General features: G+C 39.9%; 2 protein-coding genes across 3 annotated transcripts; both read right to left on the bottom strand.

The window, feature by feature from the left end:
- Positions 1–329: 329 nt before the first annotated feature.
- LOC121641797 (terminal nucleotidyltransferase 4A-like) lies at positions 330–12,483 on the bottom strand. The gene is made up of 12 exons (XM_041988093.1): positions 11,587–12,483; positions 11,322–11,445; positions 7,184–7,230; positions 6,559–6,679; positions 6,300–6,407; positions 6,067–6,195; positions 4,113–4,326; positions 3,547–3,673; positions 3,324–3,427; positions 3,050–3,237; positions 2,734–2,865; positions 330–2,627 (listed from the first exon to the last, which is right to left on the bottom strand). Exons 1-12 carry the CDS (start codon positions 12,285–12,287, stop codon positions 2,199–2,201), a joined length of 2,424 nt encoding a protein of 807 aa, XP_041844027.1. The 5' UTR covers positions 12,288–12,483; the 3' UTR covers positions 330–2,198.
- Positions 12,484–13,679: 1,196 nt separating this feature from the next.
- ice1 (KIAA0947-like (H. sapiens)) lies at positions 13,680–23,330 on the bottom strand. 2 transcript variants are annotated; one of them, XM_041988090.1, is made up of 20 exons: positions 23,112–23,330; positions 22,889–22,947; positions 21,219–21,330; positions 21,040–21,116; positions 20,918–20,955; positions 20,754–20,836; positions 20,568–20,644; positions 20,440–20,477; positions 20,264–20,346; positions 20,142–20,178; positions 19,894–19,950; positions 19,709–19,792; positions 19,209–19,573; positions 16,488–18,965; positions 15,718–15,886; positions 15,351–15,511; positions 14,563–14,753; positions 14,337–14,437; positions 14,144–14,242; positions 13,680–13,986 (listed from the first exon to the last, which is right to left on the bottom strand). In XM_041988090.1, the coding sequence occupies exons 1-20, from the start codon at positions 23,247–23,249 to the stop codon at positions 13,805–13,807; spliced, it is 4,629 nt and encodes a 1,542-aa protein (XP_041844024.1). In that variant the 5' UTR covers positions 23,250–23,330; the 3' UTR covers positions 13,680–13,804. The 2 variants fall into 2 exon arrangements, with proteins under 2 accessions (XP_041844024.1, XP_041844025.1); XM_041988091.1 differs by lacking the exons at positions 22,889–22,947; positions 23,112–23,330 and adding an exon at positions 22,724–22,786.
- Between the last annotated feature and the right edge of the window lie 551 nt (positions 23,331–23,881).

Genomic DNA, 23,881 nt, shown 5'->3' with positions numbered 1-23,881 from the left:
TTCCCTGGCGCCTTAGTCAGCAAATCTAAATTAAGAAAGAGTAAAAGGGGTCAAGATAAGGTTCAGACACAAGCCCACTAATGATCAAACCTTAAATCATTTAACTGAAGACTTTCCTTTATCACATTCTACTTCCCTGAATCCTGGAGTTTGTCTGAAAGCAAATATGATACAACTACATCAGAAAATGCTCCACTACTGCCCCCTATAGAGACCATGAGGGATTGCAAACAAAAAGCAGTGCTCCTCAGTATCTGTAAATAGATCAACTAATAACACTTAAAGCAATGCTTACTTTTTAACAGGGGCTATAAAAAAAATGGACACAATGAATTTTAAAATGTTTATTAAAAAAATAGAAAACTTACATAAAAAACAAGAAATACATCTCAACATCAATTGTTTGCAGATTGCAACCGATCCTTCGCTACAGGTGAGCCGGGGATCTGATGTGGTGCAACATGGCAATAACACTGATTATCCTCTAGACAGATTGCTGAAAAGCTTCACAGAAAGCAAAAAGGAATGATAACATTATGCAGAGTTTGGTACACAGGGAGTCATAATTAGACTTTGAGTCTTCAAACATTTTGTTCTGGCTGCTCCAAAACTTAATAATAATAATAAAAAAATCTAAGGTGTTTCAAGCTCAAGTGCTTCTGTGTTAGGCTTTGTAAACTATGTAGCCTTCAAACCTGGTCTTAGATATGCTCCTAGAATAGGAAAACATTTTAAATATAAATTATCTGTAACAACTGAATTATTCAATGAATTAAAAAACAAACAAACAAAAAGGATTAGACATGATAGCAATGCTAACAATCACTGCCTACAGTAGGAATCTGCTCCTGGAGCCAACATCTAGAGACAGCATGTAAAAATGAAAGCCATGTAACCCTGGCAGTGCTTCAAATACAGAAAGCTCAAGCTACATACAGGGGGGGGGGGGTGTTAGGAGGGAGGGAGGGAAGGTAGATTTGGTCAGTTAAGAAGGCAGTTGGCTTCTTGCTTTAACAGAATCAAAGCATATATAAGGCAGAAATTAAGCACTTTGCTGGTAATAAGTAGCACCAACCATTTTTTAAATTTCACATGACACATGTAAACATGGGAAAAAGTGCACCCCCCCCAATACAGAGGCAATGCATCTAAGTATGACCCTGGATAGGGAGTGATATGTTTGAAACGGAAACTAGTGGTAGAAAAGTATTCAGGTAGGCAGCTGAAAAAGTTTCAAGTGATCACAATACAATGGGAACTGAAACAAGTAAAATGTTGGCATTTCTAATGTTATACCACAGCTCCCCCTTCTGCTGGAAAGCCATACTGACACAAACACACACACACATACACACACTCAACACACACTTTCACAAACATTTTGCCTTGGCCCTTCAATTCATCTATTGCACTGTTCAAAATAGTCTAGAAATAATAAAAAAAATAAAGATAAAAAAACAAAACAAAAAAAGCTTAAAATTGAACTAAAATGTCAAATAAATAAAAGCAATTATTGCACATAAATGCACAAGTAAGACTAAGGTTGCAATGTTTACAATACAGACTAATAATTTAAAAAATGATAATACCAATCAGACCAAAACAGAAAAAAAGAAAAGCAAAAGAAAATAAAAGTCTTCAAACACACAAAAAGAGAAGAACCTTGGTACATTCAAGCCAGTCATCACAGTTATGAGTTTAAGCACTCAAGAAAATGCAACTTTTGTGCCATCACATCCTCAAAATCTTGTCAGCTTTGCCCTGCATAGGTAGAAAGGAAATGTCCAGAGTACAATATATAGAAGATATTCCAAACTTTAAGAGCTCTGAATTAAGACTTGAGCCGTTAGGAAGTTGCATTCAGGAGAATGAGCCTAAAACATGATGAGAAAGGCCCAGAAAGTCAAAACTTCAAGAGAACTCAGGCTTGATAAATCAGTTCTGTGATATGGCACATGACGTTTAAGCTGCATGGAGGCATAAACAGCTCCTCAGCCGACTAGGAGATGACCGCAATCATTAATTCATCAACAAAATCACAGACGTGCTGGTGTGCATCCAGTATGATGAGCACAGTTAAGAAGCTTTTTCAGGATTTCCAGTAAGCCGTGACAGAAAACTGGAACAGACCAGTTAATTCTCGCCCAGTGTAGATGCCTTTCCAAAAACTTTCGATGGTCTGGGTTCCTTCATTGGCTCTAGTTGAGCGCAGGAACACTGTCCTTCTTTCTGCGCCGCCAGCTGGTTTGGTTGTACTGGTGCTGGTTTCTGAAACTTAATCCCGTGTTATGACCCTGGGGAACAAATCTATGCTGCGGACTGAAGCTACATTGAGCGTGACTTTGGCCTTGGAGACTGCCAGCTTGGTTGTGCTTGAAGCCAAATTTGTGCGCCTCAAAGGAGCCATGGGAATTGGACCTCATGGCGTAAGTGTGGCTCTGCTGTCCTCCTACCTGAGGATAGTGGAGAGGACTGGGGAGAGGGCTTGTGGGGTTAGTGCGATAGGAGACTTGTGCGGCTTGCGTTGCGTGACGGAGCACAACACTGATGGAAGGAGGGTTCTCGTGGTAGAACTGGCAATCAGAGATAGAATGAAGGGCGACATTTTCTGGGAGAGACATCTGAACCTGCAAAAAATAAAATAAGAAAAACAATCAAATTCTGCAAAGGAAAAAAAAAAGTTTTTTCTTGTATCACACCAGACTATATTTTAATTAAAAAGAAATCTCCTACCTGATGTGTTGTGTGGATAAAGCCAGTTGATTGTGCAGCCTTCAGGTCAGCAGCCATCTGGATCACAGACTGAACTGAGCTCAGGCTGAGGAGCTGGATAGCAGTATTGCTGCTTAGTGGAGAATCCGACTCCTACACAAAATACACAGAATTTAGCAAAGCTACACACTTCAGACAAGTGGACTATGGTCAAGTTGTGGTAAAAAGCATAATAATTGCTGTGATCACAGAGTGATATTTATCAGCATGATGCAACTAATTCAATACACACATAATCAATAATGTCTTTCTTTGGTTTGATAAGTCTATGTCTTACTATATCACTTCCAGATGAGGAAGAGGAGAGTGAGCATGCAGAGGAGGAGGAGGATGATGAATGGTGTTGAGGGCTGGGGAGAAAAACTGGAGAAGGTGACTGGGAGTCAGCACTGAGAGGTGAGGAGGTGTCCCTTTGATCCTCAACCAGCATCAGTCTGGCAAGATCCTGCTCACAGGTCTCTACATCTAGAACCACACAGAGCACCTCATTAAAATGTTTTTGTATTTACTTGAAGCACTAAATAAAAGCAGAAAGTTGAACACAAACTTGCCATGATTTTCTAGCTTGGTGTACTGCTTGGCTCCCCACTTCTGGACAGTCCATTCCCTGTAAGCCAGCACCTCAGGACTGACTCTGATGATTCGTCCTAAAGTGCTGCAACACATAGTTAATCATAAATACATAAAAATATAAAATCATTCCCAAGATTTGACATGCTTTGCAAGAAAAGAAATGGCCTCCTTGAAGGCAGCAGGTGTGTCAAACAAACCAACCTTTCATATTCTTTGTTGGGGTATGCATGTGTGAGAGGAGACACACCGTGGCTCAACACCATATATGCAAAATCAAAGACCTGCTTGACTTGCAGCACTCCGTATGAACTCCTGCCCACATCGTTCCCTATAAACATCAGAGTGTGGTTATTACACACGCTAACCTATTTTATAGCAGCATTTGTCAGTAAAAATCTGCAGTACTTCTTGTGTGAAGGGTGCAATTAAAAGGAAATAAAGACCAAAAGAAAAATTTGTGCCAGAATTAAATGCACATCACATAAATATTCCCAGAATTCATAAATTTGTTTTTATTGGCAATGTACAGTAATTATTTGCCCCTTTTCTCTTTTGCTTCTTGTACTGTTACTGTCAGTCTGTGCTTGCAGGTGATGACACAACTGATGTTTATTATAGTAGCACATTTCTGTTCTTTCTATATGACTGCACCCACAGCAAATGTACGTTGTGCACTTGTTCTTGCTCTAGAATTAATGTACAGCATTTAATAGGATGGACATAATGAAAACTATATATTTATCTACAACAGTAAATCGAAGCCTGACCTGGCTGTACTGGATCTTCAATGCAGAGCATTGACGACCTGTGTGCATTCCCCATGGCTTCGAACATCTCCTCCTTGGACAGGTAAGCTCCGCCATTCTTCACCTGGATGCCCGTCTTCATGTAGTTGAAATGGCGGCCATATAACTCAAAGAACTCGATTAGCAGGATGCCCAGGTTAATGTTGGCACGCCGTGTGTCAATCCGAGGGTGTAACTGATTAGCAGGACAAAAAGGAAGCACACTTTGTTAATAAAACCAAATATGGAAATGCATGAATAAGACTTTTTACCCCTATTTTTTTCCTTGAGTGATAATTAGCAGGCAGTCAGCAAACACTGACTACATCTCTCATTTGTGCTGCCTCTGCTTACAAACCTAGGGTGCAAGCTAGCAGGTGAGCCCTAAGTTTAGTCATTGCAGGGTAATTTAGTCTTTTCCACCACAAAGCAAAACTAGAGGACTAACAGCAGCACACCAACACAACCAAAACTAGCTCACATCTCAGACTGTACCACAAAATTCGAAAACTTTCCCCAAGAGGCCCCAATACATGTTTTTGGTGGAAGCATGAAGACAAAGTGGTTGTAGAATGAAGCCCAAAGACAGCTCTTTGCATCTGATTGTCCTGTCCATATGCTTTATTCAACAGTTTTCTCCTTGTTCATACCAAGCATAATATTATTAGCTTACTTTACCAAGAAATTAACTAGACATGCCCTAGAACCATAGTTCTTAAACTGCAGTGCCTACCACTGGTGGTACTCATGCTCCCTCTAGTGGTACACTGAAGAATTTTCCAATATAAACCAATTTACAAATTATGAGGAGTAATCTGTAAATAACAGATAACAATTCAAATCATATCTCTGGTTTTACATGGTCAATCACAGTCAAATGAAAAAATCTGGTTGAGCGTTTCATATCTGAACTTTCCAGCTGACAGCAGGCTCCAGGTGATCAAGCGTTTCTGTTACAGCACTGTCAACACGTCGTGATCAAATCATGCCACAAATCTAAGGAGAATGTCTCTGACCGGCTCTTTACACTCTGCATCTTCTTAAAATTGTGAGACTGGGATAAAAGCCTTCTTTTCACGTGCTCTATTAAAAAAAAAACGAACAGGGCGATGGAGTCAAATCTGAAACGGGAGCTGGAGCTAACAGCTACTGACCGGGTATCAGGACTGTGCTCACAGAAGTAGGAGCATCCTTCTCATCAAGCTCTTCCGTAGCAGTTTCTTCATGTACTAACTCGATGGTCAACACTATTTTCAAATAACCAGATATTTTCAAAATAAATGAGTTTGTATACACAACGTTGTTACTTCCAGTAGTGTGTACTAAAGAGGGCGGAGACAGCATGGAGTTTTAACAGAGCTATAAGATAAAAAAGGAGGTCAACCTGAAGCACAACTGCCCGCGTCATTAGAAAGTTCAGATCTAAAACTCTTTCCTAGTCATTTTTTTATTGAACATTGATATAACATGGAAAACCAGAGATATGATAGTTTAAATCTAATAATAAAAACTATTTATCAGCGTAAAAGTGGGATGGGATGGATGGGTGGTGTTTCATTATCTTTATTCAGCATTTCATTAAATGAAAAACAACAATGTGGGTTTTATTATAATCAACTGTATTTTTTTTCTATTTAGATTTAATTATTTGTGTATTTTTGGGCCAAATAGTCCCAGACCCCTCATGGTTACAAAATCTAGGTGTGTGACAAACATTAAATCACAGTTCAGGTGATAAACCCCTTTTTCCAATGATAGCTGCAATCACTTCCTAAATAATATTTTCATTTGGAACTAATGTACCATGGAATAAAAAGTTATAGCCCTAATCACAGAATAGGGAATTTCTCATTTTATTGTGCTTTTACTGGAGTTAAATGCCTAGATGATGAACATGCATAAACGCACATGTTAAAAAAGTTGAGTGTATGTGTACCTGCAGGAAACTGATGGCCATTAGTATAAGGCTATATGAGCTGATGCCTCCAGTAAAGACTTCATTTAGATCCCTTTGCAAGAGAAACTGCTTCAGAACGAAGATCAGGGGTGGAAGAACAGTGTACTTCTGCAAAACAAAGAAGCAAAAAAAAAAAAAAAAACAGTTAAATGAAGTGGAAAAACAACATTTATGTTTATAGCATGTAACAATGTCAGGTGGTAGAGACTAACCTTAAGGTAACTCTTGATGAACTGTGCTGCTTTGACTGCCGTTTCCACATTAAAGCTAATGTCCACTTTCACCTTGGTTTCATGGTCTGTGAGCTTGATGATTGGCACCTGAGGACAGGGCAGATATTCAGAAAGTATTCAGTCAAAAAGTAGCAAATATGCCAAACATCTCTTCATGTCTGTGATGAACTGATGCAGCCTTTTTTTGTTATTTAGTTGTCAAAAAGTTGTTAAAAGTGAAGCCCAGTCTGTGACTTACTGTTGCTTTGTCAAGCACTTTAATAGGATATGGGCCAGCCACATTGTGTTTTTTCAGGGCTTGTTCAAGCTCCTGCAGGGGGGGATGCTCCCATTTTCCAAACACCACCAGGTCAATGTCACTGAGGACAGAACAGCAAAATTATATAACTCTCATCTACACCTGAAATGCATAGTAATGCACAGCCTGGAGAAAATGCATCAAGGCTGAAGCAAGGTTATTCTGTTTAATGTAAGAGAATGTTTTTTTTCTGTCATTCACAGTTAAGTCCCTATCAGCTGCCACACTCCTGTTGGTTTAGTCCTCCACTGTTTGAAAAGAAAATCTCTAAATCTACAGCTCACCTGTATTATCATCATTACGGTCCTGAAATGCTCCTGATATACTGTCCCCAACACAAAAATGTCATCTTTTGCCACCTCTATGTTGTCCATTTCTATAGCTCAAATTTAATGAGTAACACAAAGCACCACATTAGTTTAAAAAAAAAAAAAGGGGTGGGGGGTATCTGACCAACACACAACTTCCTAAACTGGTTCCTACTTCTTAAAAACAAGAACAAAGATTATATTTCAAAAGAGGCCCATGTACGGTCAATACACAGAAAGGGGAACCCAAACGTTACCTTGTAGGAAGATAGAGTCCAGTGCTGAAGCTGCCGAATAGCTCCACCTGCAAAGAACAAGACAAATTAGTTATTAGTTCAACTCTGTGACAATCAGTGTTAAGCAGCGCGCTAAAGATGAGTGCAGACAGTGAGTGCGTCTATTACACGACATATCCTTTTTAAAAATGAAAACAAATCCAGCAGCCTGCAATCACAAACAGCGATGCAAGATAAAAATCCTATTGATAAACGTGGCAGGAGAACGAGATGTGCAATTTGCCAGAGCACATTTCACTGGGCAAAGGACTGTCCACACAAAAGAGAAAATGTCAAACTGACAGAAGATGAGGGACAAAAAGAAGAATATGAAGAATGCAATATCACGCTATTTTCCCATGAAACTTTGTCTCATGCAGAAATCTTGATGGTGGAAGCTCTAGGATCAGCAGTGACTGACACAGCCTGTACAAGAACAGTGTGTGGGGAAAAGTGGCTTGAGGATTACACAAATGGACAGCCACAAACTGAGTTACACAAAGTAGTGGATGAAATAAGTTCAAGGCCATTTCGATTTGGTGATGGCAAAGTTATTCACTCCACAAGAAAAGTGACTCTGCCAGCAAAGATAGGACAGACAAGGTGCAAAATAGAAACAGAGGTCATCCCAGCAAACATACCAATGCTTTTAAGCAAAACCTCACTGAAGAGAGCAAGTGCCGTGTTGGACATTGCATATGACAAGGCAACAACGTTTAAACAGCCAGTTAAACTTGAGCAAACATCCTCTGGGCACTATTGTGTGAACTTAAGAGTCAATAGTCAGGACAAAAAGGATGCTAGTGAGACTCAGACAAAAGATGAAGATGAGATTCTCATTGTTAAAGATAACATGAGTTTCAAAGAAAAAAAGAAGTTACTTTTGAAACTACATAGACAGTTTGGCCATGCATCAGAAGAAAGGCTGCAGAAGCTACTGGCCTGCTCAGGCACTCAAGATAAAGAAAGCAATGCAATTCTTAAGACCATCGTTAAGCAATGTGAAACATGCAGAAGGTACAGTAAGCCAAAGAACAAACCAGTAGTAGGTCTTCCCATGGCTTCGACTTACAATGAAACTGTGGCTGTCGACCTGCATGAACTTGAACCAAATATGTGGTATCTACATGCTATTGACCACTTTACTCGCTTCAGTGCAGGAAGCATAGTCAACACAAAGACACCAAAAGAGATAGTGAAGCAGTTTATACACTGTTGGATTAGTGTCCATGGCCCTCCGCGCAGGTTTTTTAGTGACAATGGAGGCGAATTCAATAATGAAGAAATAAAAGACATGGCTGAAAAGTTTAATATTGAGGTCAAAATTACTGCAGCCTACAGCCCATGGAGTAATGGTCTTTTGGAAAGGCACAATTAAACTCTTACTGAAATGTTGTTGAAAGTTAAAAGGGACAACAACTGTGACTGGAAAACAGCACTTGATTGGGCACTTATGGCAACTCCTTGCAAAACATACATGCAAAACATATATAGTCCGTACCAGCTGGTGTTTGGCCAGAATCCAAACCTACCCTCAGTGCTCACTGATAAACCCCCAGCCCTAGAAACCACTGTCAGTTCCTGGGTAGCTCAGCACATCACAACTCTACATGCAATGAGAAAAGCATTTACAGAGGCCGAATGCTCTGAGAGAATCAAAAGAGCCCTTCGCAAACAACTGCGGCCAGTTAACGACAGGTACGACACAGGAGACAAAGTCTACTATAAGAGGGTAGACTGTAATGAGTGGAAGGGACCAGGAACCATAATAGGGCAAGCCGGTGCTGTTGTATTTGTAAGACACGGGGGAGCATATGTGCGGGTCCAAAAGTGATGACGAGGAAGAGACACAGACCAACAATGGATCTCAAAATAACAATACTGAACCCCCACAGATATCAGAGCCAACTGCAGGAGGCAGTTCGGATCAGATACCACAAGCTCAGGCAAGATGTGAAGGTCTTAAGCTGAAAACCGGACAAGTGGTAACATGCAATGACAATCAGAGTGGGAAAAGCTACACTGGAACTTTCCTTAGCAGAGCAGGAAAAGCTACTGGAAAACACAAAAACTGGTACAACCTGCAGTTCAGCCAGCCTGAGGAAATGGCTGGCACAACAGGATCGGTCAATCTTGGAGCAATGGACAGTGTACAGGTGATTCCGTCAGAGCATGAGGAGACAGGTGCTAACAACATCAAGGATGATGTGCTAGTTGTGCAAGACAACATTTTTTATGCCAGCCAAGCATGCAGAGCTCATGAACTGGAAGAAAAACATTGTATTTGATGAAGTCACAGATGAAGGTCAGAAATGCATCTCAACAAGGTGGGTGTGCACTCTGAAAGAAACACCTGCTGGCGTTGTGCCAAAGGCTCGACTAGTGGCAAGAGGCTTTGAGGAGGTGAATACCAAAGACCTTCCCAAAGACTCCTCTACATGTAATACAGAGTCCCTGAAGATGATCATGGCTGTCATATGTCAAAACAAGTGGCAGCTAAACTCCATCGACATTAAAGCAGCCTTTTTACAGGGCAAGACACTGACAAGAGATATTTACATCCACCTTCCTCAGGAGGCACAAAGTGAAGAGACTGTGTGGAAGTTAAAGAAATGTGTTTATGGTTTGACAGATGCTTCTTTGTACTGGTACAATAGAGTCAGAGATGCCATGCAGCAGATGCCATGCAGCACTGTGTCAAAAGTGGATCCAGCTGTGTTTTACTGGTTAGATAAGTGTGGCCAGGTGACAGGAATCTTCGCATCTCATGTAGATGATTTTATTTGGGGGGGGCACAGATGCATTTTCCACAACAGTTATCCAGTTAAAAGCTGCTTTCCAGGTTGGTAGGGAAGAGAACAGCAACTTTAATTATATAGGAATGGAAGTGCATTCTGTGCAGGATGAGATACATGTACAACAAAGTACATACATTAAAAATCTGCAAAGTGTCTCTATGGATCCCACAAGAGCTACACAACGTGAAGCACCACTGACTGACAACGAAGTAGACATACTAAAATCAAAAATAGGACAGATATTGTGGGTTGCAAGGCAGAGTAGACCAGACATGTGTGACATTTCTATCCTGGCATCTAGCACTAAACATGCTACTGTTCAAACGCTACATTGTGTAAACAAGCTGATTAGAAAACTTAAATCAGAGTGTGTCAGACTGAGGTTTCAGTACCTGGGAAAGAAAAGCTCTCTTAAACTTGTAGTGTTCAGTGATGCCTCCATGGGAAACCTCCCTGATGGTGATGATGAGCATTTCATCATGCCCATGGGTGAAAATGGAAAATTTTCACCCATATTCTGGCAGTCAAAGCGTATTAGGAGAGTTGTACGCAGTACATTAGCAGGAGAGACATTAGCACTTGCAGATGGGATTGACAGTGCAGTTTTTCTTGCCACACTGTATTCAGAAATCACAACTGGTAACTGCTCAAGCAAAAGTGTACCCATTGTGTGTATAACAGACAATCAGTCTCTTCTGGATGCAGTCAAGTCCACAAAGTCTGTCACAGAGAAAAGACTGCGTCTTGAGATCAGCAACATGAAGGAGCTTATACACACTGGGACAGTTCAGCAGATTGTCTGGTCAGTCACCAAAGAGCAACTCGCCAACTGCTTAACCAAAAAGGGGGCATCCGCACTTGGCCTCTTAAGAGCCCTCAGCGAAGGTGTATGCATACTTAAGCTTTAAATGTTACTCTAAAGCCTCATTCAACTGTACTGGATTTTTGCTTTCTTGTATGTTCTACAAGACACACTGCAATCTTTCATGTTAATGCAATACTTTACTAAAAAGAAAAAAAAGGGGGAGATTGTTAAGTTATATTTCTGCCTGGGCGCATGCGCGAGATTGTTCGAGAATGTTCGTTGTTGTGAAGCCTGTGTGCAACGAGAATGGAAGTAAAAGTTCTTCTCCAAACTTCGTCTGGTTATTGGATTTAACAATCACTACCAATCATTACCACTTACTTCCTTGGTTTGTAAGGATCATTGGGGGTATGTTGGATAAGTGGCAGGGGCAGCCAAAGAACTCTCAAAACGGGCAGTGTGGAATACAGCTCCTACAGTTACCTCTCCATGCCCACATTTATCAAGGAACACTCACCTGAGCTGTAGGCCACAAATCCTTGATGACTCCCTCTACTCTGTTCACAACACCCCTTCTCATGGCCTCTTCCTCAGGCCTTGGTGACATGAAGTTGAAAAAGTCCATTATTTCCTCATGAAGACTGAAAACCAGGGAAAGATGAGGCATGTGAAATCACAGAAAATTCAAGCGGAAATGAAACACTGAGGAAATAAAATGAAAAAAAAAAAAAACATGTAGAATTTTTATTACTATCCCTGTAAACCACTGTTTATCTTCTTACCCATTAATGCCCTGGCTGTAGCGCCTGCTTTTCCATAAGAAAGAAGAGGAATCTACATGATGCCCATTGAGGTGGCACGGATGCGGGTTGATACCGTGGAAAGTGTTGGCTCTGCTCAGCTGCCTCCTGCGGCCGGATGAATGGGACTGGAAGCGGTGGTGCTTGTTCGCCTTCTGGTTTTTCATCCCGGTGGGGGTGGGGGTGTGGCCGCCGGATTGTTGCATGCTGCGACAGTGTTGCTGAACGGTGTGTAAAGGTGGAGGGGGATGTTGCTGTAGAAGATTTTTCTCGTTTAGCTCGTGCTCGCTGTAGTGCAAAAACTGATTAGCCTCTTCTGTAACGTTCAAATTGTCGATCTGAAGCGAAGAACCAGGGGGAGAAGAGCTCTCGGCCTCAGAGTCCAGAGAGGACGAGGACGGTGACAACGAGCCCTTCCTCCGGACGCTTCCCCTCTCTCCGCCGCCGTCTCGCTTCGACAGTTTCCCAAACGCAACCCCCGGTAGCGGTGCTATATGCTTGCAATACTCGCCGTGAGAGTCCGCTGGGTTTGCATTTTGCACTGCCAAGTTGCGTTGGTGGTGAAAAATGTTGTCAATGCCGGAGTTAGAGCTAAATCCCAAGGAAGTCGCCCGAATGTGCATGCACGGGGAATTGGCCGGTCCCTTCTGCTCTGGCTGGATCCTAGCGGTCCGGGAATCCATTGGACTCGAGTTTAGTGACAACCTCTTTACGGGGAAAAAATGCCAGCAACTTAGCAAATTAAGTACTCTGCACTTAAAGAAAGCAGCAGATGTTTCGGTGCAGATTACTTGTTTTCTTTGATGTGCTTCATGTCTGGAAATTGGTATAGTTTATCAGACAGCTTAGACAACTCCACTATCCATGTAAGACAGCCAATATGGCGCAGCCTACACACTGCGCATGTGCAAGGGATTTTAAATTGTTGAACACACCCCCTTATGACTTGTATCTTCATATTTGTATCCTCTACACATGTCGTATAACTTTTATCTCTATATATGAAAGTGTAACAACAAGAATGGGTACAAATCAAATCTACAAGTATGGTAAACTAGTACAAGTAAAAGTTTAAGTACATGGCAAAAATACAATGCATAAACAAACAAATAAAATGTCCATATCATAGTTCCAAGATGGCAAAATTTTTTATTATATTTACAATACTGAGTTCTAAACTTTGGTAAAATTTAATCTATTTATTTTCTGTTTTGTTAATACTGGAAGGATCTTGTACCAAAATTGACTACACGAGATAATGATGCACCTATATCACCTTTGAGCTCGTAATTATATATTTTCGACCAAGGGAGAATTTTTTTTTTAAATAGCTTAAAGAAATCGGTATACAGTTAGTCACTCTAGACCCCTGGACTTTTCATATTTAGTGAGAGTAAACTGGTCACTACAGTCGTACAGTGTTATTTAATATCTGATAAATATCAAAGTCCTAAACATGCATTTTAAGCTGATTTGTTTCTTCTGTCAAGCTAACTAAAGAACATTGTTGACAAGTGCTAATAAACCAACAAAGCTAACTTTGAGATCAGTTATCAAATTACAACTTTTAGAGTTTGGATTTTCCCACTCTCTGATGTGCTACGAATGCAGCATAATGGCAGAGAGATAAATCTCCTCAACCCCGCAGATTTGTGAAAAATATATAGCCCTAAATAGATGGTAAGACCACATCAAAGCAGACATGATTTGAGTCTACATGTACGTATTTTAATGTGAAAAAATAAAGCATCTTAAAAAAAACTGTACAAAACGCTGGTATCTTGTATTTCAAGAACACAGAGATATTTACAGCAACTCCATAACTAAACCTTAGCACACGTACATTTTTTACAATATTTTATAGCATTACTTGAACAAAGCTGAGAGGCTCAAGTTATGAAAGTGCATTTGTTACAGGGCGTAGTAAAATACAATTTTAGAAAGCCAATTATATCTGTTAAATGGGAGTTTGCTACATAAATGGAGAACTTTTATAACAGAGAAAGTCATAAAAAAGCCAGGCATTTAAGAGAAATTATCTTTACCAATTTTGTGCAAGTTGACACCCTGTATTACAAAGAGCACAAACTTTTTTTTTTTTTTGCCTGTGCCTATATGGTCAATAATTGTATTCCAAAAATGAACGTTGAGGCATTTGTTTAGCCCTTAAAATAATTACAGATTTAAATACATATTTATTTCAGCTCTTGACTTGTCTACAAATAGATCCTAACTGATTAATGCAACTAGTAACAGCTGGAGGGACACTCTGATTTGTTTCTCCTCTCCACTGTGCCAGGGCATCTAAGGCTTGTTTGGGATTGCAAGGAGACAGTTCATAGATGCAGTACACAGCTGCCAGCTGAACCTCCCATGGTACATCTGCAGGTAGAAGATACACCATCATGAGAATTCTTAGTGGGACACACAAAGAAAAGTAAACATGTGCCTTAGAGAAATCATTTACGAGAGCGAGTGGTTGACAAACTGCTTCAAACTGAATTCTTCTGTATTTACAGCAGTTTATAACATTTCATACCTTGGCTCTGTCCGTGCCTTCCAAATGTGTTCATGACATTTGCAACAGTGCCCACCGAGGAAACACAGTTCTCTTTAAGGCCCAGCTGACCAAGACGTCCTATTTCAACCAAAGAACAAGATATCCTGTTTTTCTCACTAAATTACACATCACTTCAAGTTATGCTTGAAACTGAAGCAACAGCGCTGCTGACCTGTGAGTCGGATTACCGTGGCAACCGTCATGTCAGAGACAGGTTCCTGGCGATCTCTTGGCTGTGTAACCCAAGTGTTCATTAATGGCCACAACTCCTTGCTGTCAAAGCAAAATAAACAAGTAAGGACAAGTATACAGCTGCTTTTTATATTCTACATAAAAACAAACAGGATTACACTTAACTGGTACACTGTTGGTTTCTTGTCAGAATAAAAATGACATACCCCATTACATTTTCATAGGTCCACTTCCACTTCTTGTGTGAACATAAGAGATGTAGTGTGAAGATTTGTTCCCAAGCTTCGGATCCCAGGTCTTCTCCATGGCGACTGTGTTTGATGAAGGACTGATTTGCTCCTGACCGGAGATCAGACAGTGTTCTGGAGATCAGCAGGTCAATATCACAGGGAGGAGTCTGCAGTGATAAAGAGGTATAGAAGATAATGGCTTAAATGTTGCAGACTTAAATTAAAAGAATGGGCAAGTAAAAAGTATAAGACCTGACATAAAGTTTTGCCATCTACATAAGTTGGAGCTCCTCAATGCAGCTAGCCTCAGTCTGAGCCCTGGTCTGTGTCCCTTTGCTGCATGTCACACCCTCCTGCCTGACCACTTTCAATGAAAGGCTATGACAGCTAAAAGTCCTTTTAAAAAGACGATACAAAATATATGATTCTCTCTCTCAAGATATGGCCCAAGTTTTGTGTCAGTGTTGCTTGTAATTTTTTAACGTGTTTGGTTTTTTTATGTATTCAGACTGAAGTTGATGGGAAATGAAAGGCGCTCAAGGGAAAAGGCCTGTAACAGCACAAAAACCAGACAAGTTTCCATTCATGACCTTAACCTCCATGGCAACAGTGTGGTCCTGCTAGCACGACTGTCACAATATTCTTCTTATTTAGTACTGTTTAGCTGTAAAACTTTTTCAGCTGAGATATGCTCTAATAAGTCTGATGCCAGTTAAATAATACACACAATGTGACAAATATAGAAACTCGATCTCTAACATTACCTTCTCCCAACCAAGGAATGCTGAAAGACAGCTGAGAAGCCCTTCTTGTGCTTTCAGTTTGGTGATGGCATGAATGGCCTGGCACAAAGAACTGCTGTGTGAGAGAAAAGTGGGCCATGTCGTTGCCATAAACAAAATCAGCTTTGCAGAATCTGGGTAATCTGAAGAGAGAACGACAGTAGCACCAATCATAAGTACAGGTAAGGTAAAGGATGAGGTGTAGGAAGGCAGATTTCAGTGTTCTTTTCTAGCTCAGGGTTTGTTCACACTTGACAGGTTTAGTTTGAATAAAACCACATACAGGATATCACTGCTGTATACAGAGATATCCTGTATACGCTGAGGCAGTATAGAATAAACTGCAAACCTTCAGTGAGAATGCTGTGGGCAAGGATGCGAGCCTTTTCATGGTCTCTTTTCTGTCTACAGATCCCTGTGTAGACTCTGCAGAGAGCTTGCATGTAGTTTGTGCTGAGGATGTTTTTTTCAGCTTTCAGTGTTTTCTGGATGGCCAAAACCATGTCATCTGCATGGAGCTGAGAAGAAAGGGCAGACATGGAAAACTTGCATAAGAACAATACAATCCCATACTTATACAACTGATAAATGGTTTTCTTTTTTTATAGCTGCAAGTTAAACTGAGGGAACCTGTTCATTATGCAACAATAAACAAATGGGACTTAGTGAATGTTGTCAATGATAACACAATTAGTGGCAAAAAGGAAAAAAAGTTGTACAATAATAATAAGCTTGTCTCTTTTGCCTACTAGGGCCAACTGCCCTCTATGAATACAGTATCTGATATGTTAAAAAAAAAAAGGATTAGTCAGAAATTTTATAGAAATTCTCATTGTATTCATAACTGAATATAAATTGATTTACATTGCAAATCTATTTTTAAGTATCTGGAAATTTAGATGGGAGGAAAATGTGTTTTGTCATTCTCTTCCATATTAGTTATCAAGAACACAGCTTTTAGTAAGCGTATCATTTTATCTCGTCCTGAGTCGGCGAAGGTAGATGCTTTTCACCCAAGAATACAAAACATGAGCTTTCAGAAATATTTGCTTCTCGGACTACAGCAGAAAGAGCTGAATATGTAAAATAAATAAATAAATAAATAACAAACATACTAACCGAGTTACTCTGGCAAATCTCAGAGATGACCTCCTTCTCTTCATCTCTTAAGACAGGCTTTTTGGGCAGGTTACCAACATAAAGGTGGCTCTGGATAACAGGAAGTAGATCAAAGCACTGGTTCTTAATCTTCTGTAAAGACTCAACTATAAGGTTTTGCTCGACAGGTTCTCCAACTTTGGTAGAAACTGGTGTCCCACTCTTCAACTGTTCAAATATCAGCGTCTGCGGTGAGGTGGTCCCATCTCTGCTGTTTGAGAAGGGGGGAGGCACCTGCTTGCACACACCAGGGGAACTGCTGCCAAACTTTGGACATTTGCTGTTTTCAGGCTGAGACAAACAGATACCTTTTCTTTTTTCTCCCCGCATCTCAGTCTTTGTGAAGGCCGTTGAACTGGAACTGATAGTTTTAAAGCCAGATCCCTGACTGTCAGCTGTGGTGGGCAACGCTCCATTCTCTGATGAACTGATGCTGAGGCTGACATTTCCTCTAAGAATGCTCAGAGTCCGGGCCCGGGCAGAAAGTTCTGGATACATGGTATCAAGAATCCTCATGGAGTTTTCCTGAGAAGGGCTGGTAGAAGATGATGGAGAAGAATTCAGTGCTGTTAAGGGAAGGCGACCAGGAACTGGCACGGCATGTTTTGGAGTGGCAGAGCCGAACTGAAGTGGTGATGAGGGGACTCCATTTTGTGGGGCGGGGCTGTTGAGGGATGAACTCGGTCCCTGGCTGTTGGGTGTTGAATGGGCCTGGACAGGAGTGGTGGGTGAAGCCACTTCATCCATGGGGGAGGGAAATGAAAGTTTCCCAATAGCATGTCTTGGGTTGATTGATTTACCTGTCTTTTGAGGTGTGCTCAGAGGCGTCAAAACAGGAGGAAGTGGGGGACCCATTTTAGAGCGAACATGGCCGATATGCTCTGGGCTTTGAGGTGCAGCTGGACTTGCTGTCATACCGTTTTCTTGCTTGTTCCTACCTGAACACTGTTTTTCATGCTCTTTTGGACATGACTCTAAACATTTATCTGGTCTTTTTGTGGGAGAAGCATTCTTAACGAGGGTCGTAGCGCTACACGTGTCTGTGCAATCCTGAGCGAGATCTTTGACAGGAACCTTGTCAATAATGTCTTTTGTATCGACACATGCAACAGGAGTTGTGTTTGCAGCAATGTGCTCCGTGTTAACATCTGTATTAGACTTCTTTATATCAGGGTGACTTTCCAAAACCCGTACTTTGACAGAAGGAAACAAACATGTGGGACTCAACTGCCTGCAAACGAAATGTGTATTTTTCTCCAAAGATTTACAGTCCACAGTTAGCAGCTCTGGAGAGTTAGTTAATGAAGGTGGACTGCCAGATGTTACTTTACCATTTATCGTTTCTACATTCGTTTTAGATGGAGTTTTAGAATCAGCATCATCACATCCCTGGTCACCATGGTGCCCTTCATCCTTTAACAATGGAGATGTATTAACAGTCAGAGGTTCATTATCAGCATTCAACTCTGAAGGAAAAGCTGTAGCATCAACTCCTCTAGTTTCTTGTGCTACATTACTATCTTTTTTCTCAAGCTGCTGGTTGGCTGCATCAATTTGCAGCCTCTCTTCAAAGACAGGGCTCATGCAGTCACTGCTGCTTGATGGGATACATGCTGGGATTTCTGAGTCTTTACAGGGAGGCCCTGAACTCTCCCTGAGGTTACGTCCTGTGGCACCTTCACTGCCCTGAAAGGAATCAGAAGGACTTTTTTCAATTTCTAAACCAGTTTGTGAGATATTGGTGCTTTTTGCAGACTCATCCAATTTTGAAAAAGCAATAATTTGCTTATCTTCTGGCTCTTCAGAGGTTGCAGCTGCATGACTTTCTCTTGGCAATTCTCCATTATCAGGTGTAGCTGTTGTAGCATCAAGAACATCATTCAGGCTTCTGTCTGCATCCATCTTTGTTTCTGGCTCTGAGTCATTGTCTTTAGCCTCTTCAAAAGCATTTTTAATTTCAGAAATGACACTCACACCACTGCTGCTCAGATTCACACTACAGGAGGGCTCTAAGCCTTTAGTTAATGAGACAACCTCAACCAAAGCTGTGTCGTCTAGCGTGGAAGATGATGGCAATAAGGATGCTGGTACTAATTTAACTGATGCCGGCTCCTCCAAAGGTAACAGGTCTTTCTGAAGAAACATTTTGTCACCATCTTTCTCTGGTTTGTCATTCAGTTTAGCAACACAACTCAATTCTTTTTGTCTCAAGTCTTCCTCACTGGCAATCTGTTCACATTTCTGTGTTGTGACTTCCAGCAAATTCACATTACTCTCTTTCTGAGGTGCAAAAGATTTTGGACTTTTGTGGGTTGATAAGGATTTTGTGGTATTTAAAAAGTTTCCTTCAAGAGCAGAGTCCTCAGACAGTTCAGGCTGGTCTTTCTTTTCCCAATCATCCATCTCCATAGAGTTCAGCTTAGATTCTATCTGGGCATCCTGACAGAAATAAGAAAACAAGGATGTAACATGAAAATTTAGAAGTACTATGGAGTAATAATAACAACATGAACCAGAACACCTTTAATATTAAAATTACTCAAAAACAATAAAAGAAAACTACTGAGTAATTACTCAAATTCTCACATTGTAACCAGACTTACTATAATTCTAAATACAGAAGCTGTACATAACTCTATTGAAAGATAAATCCATCTACATTAAACATGACCAAGTTCTCACCAGGTCTGGTAGTGGGGATATGCAGGGAAGTAATGGTTTAAACATTTCCATTATTTCATCAAAAGATGGTTCGAAGCCAATCTTCTCAGGAGACGGTTCATCGGGTTGTTGCCTCTTCAATGATCGCTTGCTCTTTTTTGGAGTATCTACTTGTTTCTTGCCTCTGGAGCGCAGAGGAGACGTCTGATGCTCGATGGCATGCTGCACAAGAGGACCTGGATTTAACTCTCTGTAAGTGGCTTTCACGTGGATGTGTTCCCTCTGGGATTGCTGCTTCTTATGAGAAGCAGATGGGGAGATTCCACCCAAACAAGACTGCAGTTTCTTTTGTGGGGAGGAGGGAAGAGCTTCTTTGTAATCAGACTCTGAAATTACAAGAAAAAAAGAAAGTTGTAGTACTGTAACTGTATTAAAGCAACACAGCAAACATAAATGGTACTAAGTGGTGCTTTGTTCATAATGATGTACAAATTTACAAGAGGATGTAATGATGCTTTTACCTGGAAGGTGCAACATGTTAGCTGGCTCTTTGTTGTCTGGTTCTACACATGCCCACAAACTCTGCAAAAGCATCCGGACCTTTTCTGAAAAACATAAAAAGAGTTCACACAACAAAAGAATTAAGACTCAAACTGCTTTTAATGCTAATGCAACAAATAGATATCAAGTGGAACCAACAGCATACCTTTATCAACCTTTGGCTCCTCAGATGCACTCGTTTGAGTTGCTGTGCTCTGATAGTCTTGTTAAAAAATAAATCAGATATGGTTTACATTTCAATGAAAACTCAAGTCTGGAATACAGAAAACATTGCTGCTCTTGGACAATAAGTGTTCATGGTCAAATTATAAAAAAAATACATGTTTTTAAATATTTTTAAAATTGGAAATCAAACTACTATTACATCAAGTTTAGCTGTTCATTGTTTCTTACCTTTACATCTTTCTCTTTCCAGTTTGATCAGTCTCTCCTACAAAAGTATGGAAAAATTAGACATTTAAAAAGTATCAACAAATATTTTCCCAGATTTGGATTTTTCAAGACCTTTACTGCACCTGAAGGTCGTGTACATGTCTTTCTAGGAGAATCTTTTCTTTGGTCAGTTGAGATATTTCATATTTCTGTTTGCAAACTGAATCTAAAATGAATAAAAACGAAATAGTACAGTTGTGTCTCACACACAGATTTAAACATGTTTCACTTTGAGTCAAATTTCATTTCCTAAACTTACCTTCAAGGACTCTGGTTTGATTTTCAAGACTGTCTTTCCTGCCAATCAGAAAACAAGAATGTATAAGTTGTTTAAGATGAAATTCTCAAAATAAAACAAAGTGCAAACAACAAAGTGCAAATCCTTACATGTTGGTTATTGTTGTGTTCTCCTCCATCAGCTTATCAACTTTATCTGCTTGTGCTTGAGACGTCTTCAGAGATGTCTGAGGTGAAACAAAGTTTACAAAGATCAATGATCACCCGACTGTCAATAATAAAACTCAATGAAATTCTAATGGGTTAGATGGATTTGAGGAGTTTTATCTTGGTTACCTGTGTTTTAAGCAAATCAATTTCAACAGCAGCCTTTTCTCTCTTCAGCTGATTATTTTCAAGAGACTGTGACTCTGCCAGCTCTGTAAAATAGAAACTACTAATTACCATTCACTGATTTACGTCTCTTTCAGAAGACAGTTTCCAGTGTGGCTGTAAATTACCTTTTACAGATTTTAACTGGTCTTCAAGCTTCTTATTCCTGAGAAGTATGGAAAATAAAATTAAACAGTTTGCCTCAACATCAATTTTCCAGTCTGCACTGCCATCATTACTTGTTACTTACTCGGCTACTGTGTTGCTGTTTTCCTGCTTCAATTTTTCCATCTCTTCAGACAGCTGTTCACAAGCTTTCAGAGCACTCTTTAAAAATGAGAAGAAAGAAAAAAGTTTAAGTAAAGATATTTAAAGATAGGCCAGTATTTTCATTTCCTTTAAACCAGCGTTTAGTAAGTAAAGGCATACCCTCTTTTCTTCCAGTTCTGCATGTAAAGATTCATAATCTGCTGTCTTTTTCTCCTGAGTAACCAACCGGGTCTGCAACTCTTCCAGCTGCTGTTGAAGCCTGATTGTGTCACTGCACGAGTCACAATGTGAAAAAAACAAGGATATGTTTAAAGATATATTAAAGCCAATGTAGTCTGTATAAAGCTACAGTGATTTGCTGTTGTTGGCTGTTACTTCCATTTGAAAATCAGACATCATGTTTTGAATATAGGCAAATATCATTCATGTATATTCATGTCCTTATAGCTTTCATTAAGCTTTTTACATAAGACAATTGCTAAAGCCTTTAAGCAAAATTGCACTATGGAGTCATTATGGCGCACTATTTTCTTCTTCAAAAGGTTACTATAATTTATTAACGAATTTAAAAATCTATTGAAATTTTCAAACTCCTGTTAATTAAAGTAAGTTTGTGTATTTTACTTGGGCAAATTCTAACAGAAAACACAATTAAAAAGCAACCATTAATGAATAAAAATAATGTGTCAACACTGTAAACTGGTAAACTTTGCCACTAAGGTAACAGCTGATCAAGGGCGGAGTCAGAGGCCACAATTGCAATTTGGTTTGTGATTTAATCTTATTCCTGTTTCTGTTCACAACATGGAGCATTACCACGAGACGATTTCAGAATATGACCTGCTCTGTATTCTAACTCTAGGATGCAAAGCTGAAATATGAATGGCTTCACTTCCTAGATTAAAAGATGCAAACTATGACCAAAATGCTAAAGCCTGGTCATTTCAGGTTGCCGTTCTTCAACAACAGGTTTATACTTCGCCCTTGTCCTAAAAACTAAACAGTCTAACCACTGATTTGATTTGTAAAGATGTGAACGCTGCAGGTTTGAAACCTGGTAGAGCTGTGAGATGTAATATGAAAATGCTTGCGTTACTTTGTGATTTGTGGATTGCAAAGTTTTGATTTTGATTAAAAACCATTAATCGTTAAGCTCTACCTCAGATGGATAAGTGCAAGTGAATGCAGAATGTAATGTACTTTTAAATGTTTTACATCAACACTGCCACAGTCTTGATCATAATGCAGCATTTATAAAACTACCTTATCTTGCCAACTGCTAATGTGGTTTGGCCAAACTTTAGGAATCTTATGAAAAGCATGTAAAACTCATAATGCCACCCAATGTGAGAATTATGCCAAATTAAACATCAAATAATGTCAAATTTGGCTAGTTTAGCAACAGTGATTAAAGGGATGAAATGCATGATCATCCTAAGAAAACAACTGTTAATTAAAGAATATCTTTGGACGTTTACTTTTACACGTTCTTGCTTTACTTTTTACATTTAAGGACCAATTTAGATGTAATAATCAGCTCATTATTTCTTGAAACCAAGACCCTTTTAAAAGATACCGTTTACATGTGCTACCCGTTTCCTAGTTTGTGTTCCAGCGGAGGGCCCTTATCACAATTTTCCCAGACCCGCCCCCGCAGCAGATACCTGCCCCTAGGTCCAGAAGTCTCCGTAGCTTTGCTCCCCAAATGTCATCAATTGTTATTTAAAAATAAGCCTCTATTATAACTGAACTATTATAACTGGTAAACAGTAGTTTTGATTTTGTTAATAAAGTGTCACCGTGACAACTTATCATTCGTTGATACTCACTCTGAAACCGTTATTTTCTGTTTCAGTGCAAGAAATGACGACACATATTCTGTCAGGCTCTGTGAAAACAGAAGGGAATCAAGACAAACGGGAAAAGTCCGTAATTAATATATTAACTTGAGCTTATACGTGAAATACGTGAAACCACAGTACACTGTTTATGTATCCGAAGATGAGGCACAACACTTAAACTGCCCCGTCTGTCAAAGGAAGACTGTCTGACCTGGTGCAAAACAGAGCAGTTTTGGCATTTTCCATTTGTCGCGTCCGCGGCAATGGCTGCCGTTTTGGACTGGCTTTCTCCTGGCATCATGGCAACACGAGTCCCGCTGTAACTTACACGGCTGGTATTATATAGCATGTAAAATTATGATCGTGTCTTGGTACTACAAATTCCAGACGGGTTCAAAACAACTTCACATTTTCGTGTGTCCCACGTTGATCAAGGACCCAAGGCAAGACCCATGTGGGGTAGCTTCGCCCAATGCCTGCAAATGCGTAAATGATTCATTTATTTTTTTCTGGATGTGTTGTTGTCACATTCGAAAGATTACACATCTTCCGTGTCAAATTTATCTGTACAAAAGTACGTTTTAATTTTTATTTTAGATTTTTGTCAGAGCTCGTGAACTCATGTTTTAGAAATTTGGATTTTTCTTCAGGCTATTGTGGGGACTGTCAAGTGGATGCGCATATCCAAAAGAGGGCTTGTAAAAGATCTTTTAACAAGAAATAGTTTTTCAGTTGGAATGAGTAATGTGGGTGAATAGATTCTCAAAGAGAGATTAATAAAAAAAAAAAATAAAATAAAATAAAAAAATCAGCATTCCAAAGCTGACACAGTGGAATATTGCGACATCTAATGGATACATTCGGTATGTTCGGGAAACTGAGTGTTGCCTTCAAGACGGATTGAGTAAATCTTAATACGATACAAGGACTGTTAAGAGTAAAATAGATCTTCTACTGCTGATATATCTAATCAAAAAGTGT

The sequence above is a fragment of the Melanotaenia boesemani genome, chromosome 6 (genome assembly GCF_017639745.1).
Source record: "Melanotaenia boesemani isolate fMelBoe1 chromosome 6, fMelBoe1.pri, whole genome shotgun sequence".
In the NCBI taxonomy this organism is placed as follows: Eukaryota; Metazoa; Chordata; class Actinopteri; order Atheriniformes; family Melanotaeniidae; genus Melanotaenia; species Melanotaenia boesemani.
Note: the sequence above shows the minus strand (reverse complement) of the source record. Positions and strands in the feature narration are given on the sequence as shown.

Coding starts and splice junctions, on each gene's coding strand:
- LOC121641797 (XM_041988093.1), bottom strand. CDS start 12,287: ATGGATTCCCGGACCGCTAGGATCCAGCCAGAGCAGAAGGGACCGGCC. Junction 7,231..11,321: donor ATTTGTGGCCTACAGCTCAG/GTGAGTGTTCCT, acceptor TGTTCTTTGCAG/GTGGAGCTATTCGGCAGCTT. Junction 4,327..6,066: donor TGGCCATCAGTTTCCTGCAG/GTACACATACAC, acceptor CCTGCTAATCAG/TTACACCCTCGGATTGACAC.
- ice1 (XM_041988090.1), bottom strand. CDS start 23,249: ATGCTATATAATACCAGCCGTGTAAGTTACAGCGGGACTCGTGTTGCC. Junction 19,951..20,141: donor GGAAAGAGAAAGATGTAAAG/GTAAGAAACAAT, acceptor TTTTTTAACAAG/ACTATCAGAGCACAGCAACT. Junction 14,754..15,350: donor CATTCCTTGGTTGGGAGAAG/GTAATGTTAGAG, acceptor TTATCACTGCAG/ACTCCTCCCTGTGATATTGA.